This window comes from Salvelinus sp. IW2-2015, unplaced genomic scaffold (genome assembly GCF_002910315.2).
Source record: "Salvelinus sp. IW2-2015 unplaced genomic scaffold, ASM291031v2 Un_scaffold4298, whole genome shotgun sequence".
In the NCBI taxonomy this organism is placed as follows: Eukaryota; Metazoa; Chordata; class Actinopteri; order Salmoniformes; family Salmonidae; genus Salvelinus; species Salvelinus sp. IW2-2015.
The window spans coordinates 6,544-15,211 of NW_019945569.1; the positions used below are offsets into that span (position 1 = coordinate 6,544).

Genomic DNA, 8,668 nt, shown 5'->3' on the forward strand with positions numbered 1-8,668 from the left:
GAACTGACATGTATAGTAGAGGATCTGTGACTGACTGACAATGTTAGATAGAAGGATCCTGTGACTGACTGGACAGTTAGTAGAAGGCTCTCGTGACTGACTGACCTGGTAGTAGAAGCGATCTGTGACTGACTGACTAACTGACCTGTTAGTAGAAGGATCTGTGACTGGGAACTGACCTGTGAGTTGAAGGCTCTGTGACTGACTGACCTGTGAGTAGAAGGCTCTGGACTGACTGACGACCTGTTAGTAGAGGCTCTGTGACTGACTGACCTTTAGTAGAAGGCTCTGTGACGACTGACCTGTTAGTCAGAAGCTCGTGACGACCTGACTGGTTAGTAAGAGGCTCTGTGACTGACTACCTGGTAAGAAGGCTCTCGTGACTGACTGACCTGTTAGTAAGGGCGTCTCGGAACTGACTCTGACCTGTTAGATAGAAGCTCTGTGATGACTGACTGGACCTGTGAGTAGAAGGCATCTGGCTGAACGACCTGTTAGTAGAAGGTCTGTGCTGACTGACCTGTCTAGTAAAGCTCTTGTGACTGACTGACATGTTAGTAGAAGCTCGTGGATGACTACCTGGTTAGTAGAAGGCATCTTGGACTGACTGACATGTGAAAGTGGGGGAAAGCTCTGGTTGGACTTGACTGACCTGTTAGTAGAAGCTCTTGACTGACGTCTGAATGTTAGTAGAAGGCTCTGTGGACCTGATGACCTGTAGTAGAAGCTTCTGTGACTGACTGACATCGTGAGATCAGAAGGCTCTGTGGACTGACGACCTGTTAGTAGAAAGGCCTGTGGACTGGACTGACCTGTTAGTAGAAGGCTCTGGACTGATGACTGTTATAGAAGGCTCTGTTGACTGACTGACTACCTGTTAGTAGAGCTCTTGACTGCACTGACATGTGGTAGGAGAGGCTCTGTGACTGACTTACCTGTGAGTAGAAGGCTCTGTTGACTGACTGACTGACCTATAGTAGAAGCTCGGTGACTGACTTATGACTGACTGACTGGACCTGTGAGTAGAAGGCTCGGGGGCTGACTGACCTGTTGAGTAGAAGGCTCTGTTGGATACCTGACTGACCTGTGGCAGTAGAAGGCTCTGGACTTGACATCGACCTGTTCAGTAGAGGCTCTGTGACTGCACTGGACATGTAGTAGAAGCTCTGTGACTGACTGACCTGTTAGTGAGAAGGCCTCTTGTGACTGACTGACATGTGAGTAGAAGCTCTGTGACTGACTGACTGACCTCGTTAGTAGAAGTGCTCTGTTGACTTGACCTGACATGTTAGATAGAAAGGCTCTGTGACTGACTGACCTAGTTCAGTTAGAGCTTCTCTGTGGACCTGCTGACCTGTTAGTAGAAGGCTCTGTGACTGACCATGCTGTTAGTAGAAGGCTCTGGAAGACTGAACAGTTAGTAGAAGGCTCGTGACTGACACCTGTGAGTAGAGGCTCTGTTGATGGACTGAACATGTTAGTAGAAGCTCTGTGACTGACTGGCCTGCTTTAGTAGAAGCTCTGTGCACTGACTGACTGACCTGTTAGATAGAAGGCGCGGTGACTGACCTGTGAGTAGGAAAGCTCGGTGCTCTGTGAGCGTAGTGGAGGCCGCAAGAACCAAACAGTGGTCGTCACATGTGGAGAGCAAGGGCAGGTGGGACAGCAGCAAAGCAGCTTCATACTGTACAAACAGAGCTGCCAACCACGCTCGACGAGTCCTGGCGGACACAGATGACAGACACAGAGAGATAAGAGTCCTAGGCGACACAGATGACAGACACAGAGGAGATAAGGAGTCCTCGGGACACAGAGGACAGGACACAGAGAGATAAGGAGTCCTGCGCGGACCACAAGATGACAGACACAGAGAGATAAGGCAGTCTGGCGGACACAGATGACAGACACAGAGTAAGGAGTCCTGGCGACACAGATTTGGACAGACGACAGACGAGATAAGATCCTGGCGGACACAGACGCGACACAGAGAGATAAGGAGTCCCTGGCGACACAGATGACAGACACAGAGAGATAAGAGTACCATGGCGGCAACCAGATGACAGCACAGAGAGAGTAAGGATCCTGGCGGACACAGAATGGACAGACACCAGAAAGAGATAAGGAAGTCCTGGCGGACACAGATGGCATACACAGAGAGATAAGGAGTTCCTGGCGGACCCACAGATGACAGACACAGAGAGATAAGGAAGTCCTGGACGGACAACAGAATGGCGCACAGAGAGCATAAGGCATCCTGGCGGACACAGAGACAGACACAGAGAGTATACAGGAGTCCTGCGACACAGATGGCAGACACAGAGAAGATAAGGAGTCCTGGCGGACACAGATGACAGACACAGAGATTTATAAGGATCCTGGGGACACCAGATGGGGCAGACACAGAGAGATAAGGAGTCCGTGGGACACAGATGGCAGACACAGAGCGATAAGGAGTCCGGCGGACACAGAATAGCAGAACAAGAGAGATAAGGATCCTGGGGACACAGATGACAGACACAGAGAGATAAGGAGTCCTGGCGGACACAGATGACAGACACAGAGAGATAAGGGGGACAGTACAGAAATGTATAACAACCGCACAGACAGAAAAGGCACAGAAACAATAACAGAACCATGGTTGGTCCGACACAGCACCCTATTCTCACACAACACCCACACACATACGCATACGAACAACACACATTCATCATATGCTGCTGCTAGTCTGTTCTTTATTTTACTCTTATTATCTATCCTGATGTCTTTACCCCGCCTTCATGTACATATCTACCTCTAATACCTTATTATTATCTATCCTGATGCCTAGTCACCTAAACTGGGATATGCTTAACACCCCGACTGTCCTACAATCTGACCTAGATGCCCTCAATCTCACACAAATGATCAAGGAACCTACCAGGTACAACCCTAAATCTGTAACCATGGGCACCCTCATAGATATCATCCTGACCAACTTGCCCTCTAAATACATCTCTGCTGTTTTCAACCAGGATCTCAGCGATCACTGCCTACACCCTTTATTGGTCCGCGGTCAAACGACCACCCCTCATCACTGTCAAACGCTCCCTAAAACACTTCTGCATGCAGGCCTTTCTAATCGACCTGGCCCGGGTAGCCCTGAAGGATATTAACCACATTCCGTCAGTAGAAGATGTCTGGTTATTGTTCTTTAAAAGTGCTTTCCTCACCATCTTAAATAAGCATGCCCCTTTCAAAAAAAAATTAACTAAGAACAGATATAGCCCTTGGTTCACTCCAGACCTGACTGCCCTTGACCAGCACAAAAACATCCTGTGGCGTACTGCACTAGCATCGAATAGTGCCCATGATATTAAACTTTTCAGGGAAGTCAGAACCATTATACAGTAGTATAGTCAGTTAGGAAAGCAAAGGCTAGTTTATTCAAACAGAAATTTGCATCCTGCAACACTAATTCAAAAAAGTTCTGGGACACCGTAAAGTCCATGGAGAATAAGAACACCTCCTCCCAGCTGCCCACTGCACTGAGGCTAGGAAACACTGTCACCACCGATAAATCCACGATAATCGAGAATTTCAATGAGCATTTCTCTACGGCTAGCCATGCTTTCCACATGGCTAACCCAACCCTGGCCAACAGCTCGGCACCCCCCGCAGTAACTGGCCCAAGCCCCCCCGCTTCTCCTTCACCCAAATCCAGACAGCCGATGTTCTGAAAGAGCTGCAAAATCTGGATCCCTACAAATCAGCTGGGCTAGACAATCTGGACGCTCTCTTCCTAAAACTATTCGTATACAACACCTAAACAACCACAATACAACACCTAAACAACCACAATACAACCACCTAAACCAACCACAATACAACCACCTAAACAACAACAATACAACACCTAAACAACCAACACAACAACACCTAAACAACAACAATACCACACTTAAACAAAACAACACAACACCTAACCAACCACAATACAACACCAAACAACCACAATACAACACCTAAAACAACCACAATTACAACACCTAAACAACACAATACAGCACTTAAACAACCACAATACAGCACTTAAACAACCACAACAAACACCTAAACAAACACAATACAACACCTAAACAACCACAATACAACACCCAAACAACACAATACAACACTAAACAACCACAATACAACACCTAAACAACCACAATACAGCACTAAACAACCACCATATACAGCACTTTAAACAAACCACAACAAAACAACCTAAAACAACCACAATCACAACACCTTAAACAACCACAAATTACAACACCTAAAACAACCACAATACAACACCTAAACAACAACAACACAACACCTAAACAAACCACAATACAAACACCTAAACAACAACAAACACAACACCTAAAACAACCACAATACAACACCTAAACACACAACAACACAACACCTAAACAACCACAATACCATTAAAACACCTGAAACAAACAACAAATACAACAGCCAAACAAACCACATACAACACCAATACAACACCTAAACAACACCAATACAACACCTAAACAACAACAACAACTACAACAGATAAACAACCACAACAAACACCTAAAACAACCACAACAAACACCTAAACAACCACAATACAACACCTAAAACAACCACAATACAACACTAAACAACCACAATACAACACCTAAACAACCCACATACAACACCTAAACAACCACAATACAACACCTAAACAACCACAATACAACACCTAAACAACCACAATACAACAACCTAAACAACCACAACACAAACACCTAAACAACCACAATACAAACACCTACAAACAACCACAACACCTAAACAACACAACACCTAAACAACCACAATACAACACCTAAACAACCACACAAAACAACCAACAACAAAACAACCTAAACAACCACAATACAACACCTAAACAACAAACAATACAACCACCTAAACAACCACAATACAACACCTAAACAACAACAACTACAACACTTAAAACAACAACATACAACACTCTAAAAACAACCACAATACAACACCTAAAACAACACACTACAACACTTAAACAACAACAATACACACCTAAACAAACAACAATACAACACCTAAACAACCACAATACACACCTAAAAACAAACCACAATACAAACACCTAAACAACCAACAATCACAACAAACCTAAACAACACAATACAATAACACCTAAACAACCACAATACAAACACCTAAACAACCACGTTACAACACCTAAACAACCACATACAACACTTAAACACCACAATACAACACCTAAACAACAACAATACAACACTAAACAAACAACAATACAACACTTAAACAACCACATTACAACACCTAAACAACCACAAACAACAGCAACCTAACACAGAACCTTCTACAACACACGATCTGTTAGTAGAAGGCTCTGTGACTGACTGACATGTAGTAGAAGGCTCTGTGACTGACTGACATGTAGTAGAAGGATCTGTACTGACTGACCTGTTAGTAGAGGCTCTGTGACTGACTGACCTTTAGTAGAAGGCTCTGTGACTGACTGACCTGTTAGTAGAAGGATCTGTGACTGACTGACTTGTTAGTAGAAGGTTCTGCTGACTGACTGACCTGTTAGTAGAAGGCTCTTGTGACTGACTGACCTGTTAGTAGAAGGATCTGTGACTGACTGACTTTTAGTAGAAGGTTCTGGACTACTGACCTGTTAGTAGAAGGCTCTGCTGACTGACTGACCTGTTTAGTAGAGGATCTGTGACTGACTGACATGTTAGTAGAAGGATCTGTGACTGACTGATCTGTTAGTAGAAGGATCTGTGACTGACTGACCTGTTAGTAGAAGGCTCTGTGACTTGACTGACCTGTTAGTAGAACTCTGTGACTGACTGACTTGTTAGTTAGAAGGCTTCTGTGACTGACTGACTTGTTAGTAGAAGGCTCTGCTGACTGACTGACCTGTTAGTAGAAGGCTCTGTGACTGACTGACCTGTTAGTAGAAGACTCTGTGACTGACTTGACTAGACCTGTTAGTAGAAGGCTCTGTGACTGACTGACTGTTTAGAAGGCTCTGTGACTGACTGACATGTTAGTAGAAGGCTCTGTGACTGACTGACCTGTTAGTAGAAGGCTCTGTGACTGACTGACCTGTAGTAGAAGGCTCTGCTGACTGAGCTGACTGACCTGTTAGTAGAAGGCTCTGTGACTGACTGACATGTGTAGAAGGCTCTGTGGACTGACTGACATGTTTAGTAGAAGGCTCTGTTGACTGACTGACCTGTTAGTAGAAGGCTCTGTACTGACTGACATGTTAGTAGAAGGCTCTGTGGACTGACTTAACATGTTAGTAGAAGCTCTGTGACTTACTGACTGACTATTAGTAGAAGGCTCTGTGACTGACTGACTTTAGTAGAGGCTCGGTGACTGACTGACCTGTTAGTAGAAAGCCTGTGACTGACTGACCTGTTAGTAGAAGGCTCTGTGACTGACTACCTGTTAGTAGAAGGCTCTGGACTGACTGACCTGTTAGTAGAAGGCTCTGTGACTTGACTGCACCTGTTAGTAGAGGCTCTGTGACTGACTGACGACCTGTGTAGGAAGGCTCTGTGACTGACTGACCTGTTAGTAGAAGGCTCTGTGAACTGACTGACCTGTTAGTAGAAGGCTACTCTGACTGACTGACCTGTAGTAGAAGGCTCTGTGACTGACTGACCTGTTAGTAGAAGGCTCTGTGACTGACTGACCTGTTAGTAGAAGGCTCTGTGACTGACGACCTGTTAGTAGAAGGCTCTGTGACTGAACTTGACTGACCTGTTAGTAGAAGGCTCTGTGACTGACTGACCTGTTAGTAGAAGGCTCTGTGACTGACTGGACTGTAGTAGAAGCTCTTGTGACTGACTGACCTGTTAGTAGAAGGCTCTGTGACTGACTGACCTGTTAGTAGAAGGCTCCTGTGACTGACTGACATGTTTAGAAGGCTCTGTGGACTGACTGACTGACCTGTTAGAGAAGGCTCTGTGACTGACTGACTACTGTTAGTAGAAGGCTCTGTGACTGACTGACTGACTGTTAGTAGAAGGCTCTGTGACTGACTGACTGACATTAGTAGAAGGCTCTGTGACCTGACTGACTGACATGTTAGTTAGAAGGTCTTGTGGACTGACTGACCTGTTAGTAGAAGTTGTTCTGTGACTGACCTGTGAAGTAGAAGGCTCGGTGACTGACCTGTGAGTAGAAGGCTCGGTGACTCTGTGAGCGGTGGCTGAGGCCGAAAGACCAAACAGTGGTCATCACTGTGGAGAGGGAAGGGCAGGTGGGACAGCAGAGCAGCTTCATACTGTACAAACAGAGCTGCCACCACGCTCGACGAGTCCTGGCGGAACACAAGCATGACAGACACAGAGAGATAAGGAGTCCTGGCGGACACAGATGACAGACACAGAGAGATAAGGAGTCCTGCGCGGACCACAGATGACAGACACAGAGAGATAAGGCAGTCTGGCGGACACAGATGACAGACACAGAGGATAAGGAGTGCCTTTGGCGGACACAGATGACAGCACACAGAGAGATAAGGAGTCCTGGCGGACACAGATGGACAGACACAGAGAGAGTAAGGAGTCCTGGCGGACACAATGACAGACCACAGAGAGATAAGGAGTCCTGAGGACACAGATGACTAGACACAGAGAGATAAGGAGTCCTGGAGGACACAGATGACAGACACAGGGAGAAGATAAGAGTCCCCTGGCGGACACAGATGACAGACACAGAGAGTATAAGGAGTCCTGGAGGACACAGATGACAGACACAGAGAGATAAGGAGTCCTGGAGGACACAGATGACAGACACAGAGAGATAAAGGAGTCCTGGAGGACAACAGATGACAGACACAGAGAGATAAGGAGTCCTGGAGGCACAGATGACAGACACAGAGAGATAAGGAGTCCTGGCGGACACAGATACAGGACACAGAGAGATAAGGAGTCCTGGGGACACAGATGACAGACACAGAGAGATAAGGTAGTCCTGGCGGACACAGATGACAGACACAGAGAGTAAGGAGATCCGAGCGGACACAGATGACATGACACAGAAGAAGGGAGACAGTCAGAATGTATAAACAACCCCACGACTAGGAAGCAAGTGATTCGCACATGGTAGGTATACCATATAACATGAACGATGTTGGTCCTGACAGCAGGCACCCTATTTCACACAACACCACGACACATAATAGACAACACACAATTCATCATGAGATGCTGGCTATGTCTTACTCTTTCTACCCTGTCAGTCTCTTATATGGTGCATGCGATGTTGTCACTTTACTGCCTTTCATGTACAACTACTTTTTATTCATCTTCCTGAGTCTAGTCACTACTGCCTGTCCGATCATATCTACCTATTTATTATCTATCCTTGTGCTAGTCACTTTACCTGCCTTCATGTACTACTACCTCTACCTTATTATTATCTATCCTGATGTCTTAGTCCACTTTTACCATGCCTTCATGTACATATCTACCTTTATTATCTATCCTGATGCTAGTCACTTTACCCTGCCTTTCATGTACATATTACTCTATACCTTATTATTATCTATCCTTGATGTCTAGTCCACTTTACCCTGCCTTCATTGTTACATATCTCCTTTTAT

At 45.6% G+C, this 8,668-nt stretch overlaps 1 protein-coding gene across 1 annotated transcript in view; it reads right to left on the minus strand.

The window, feature by feature from the left end:
• Positions 1–1,569: 1,569 nt before the first annotated feature.
• dnaaf9 (dynein axonemal assembly factor 9) overlaps positions 1,570–8,668 on the minus strand; it is a gene marked incomplete at its 3' end in the record, with an annotated part of 37,889 nt that continues 30,790 nt past the window's right edge. The window contains exons 12-16 of the mRNA XM_070441577.1: positions 7,206–7,381; positions 2,357–2,495; positions 2,179–2,254; positions 1,852–1,963; positions 1,570–1,721 (exon numbers count right to left, since the gene is read on the minus strand). Coding sequence (XP_070297678.1) covers positions 1,570–1,721; positions 1,852–1,963; positions 2,179–2,254; positions 2,357–2,495; positions 7,206–7,381 — 655 coding nt within the window. The remainder of the gene's footprint in view (positions 1,722–1,851; positions 1,964–2,178; positions 2,255–2,356; positions 2,496–7,205; positions 7,382–8,668) is intronic.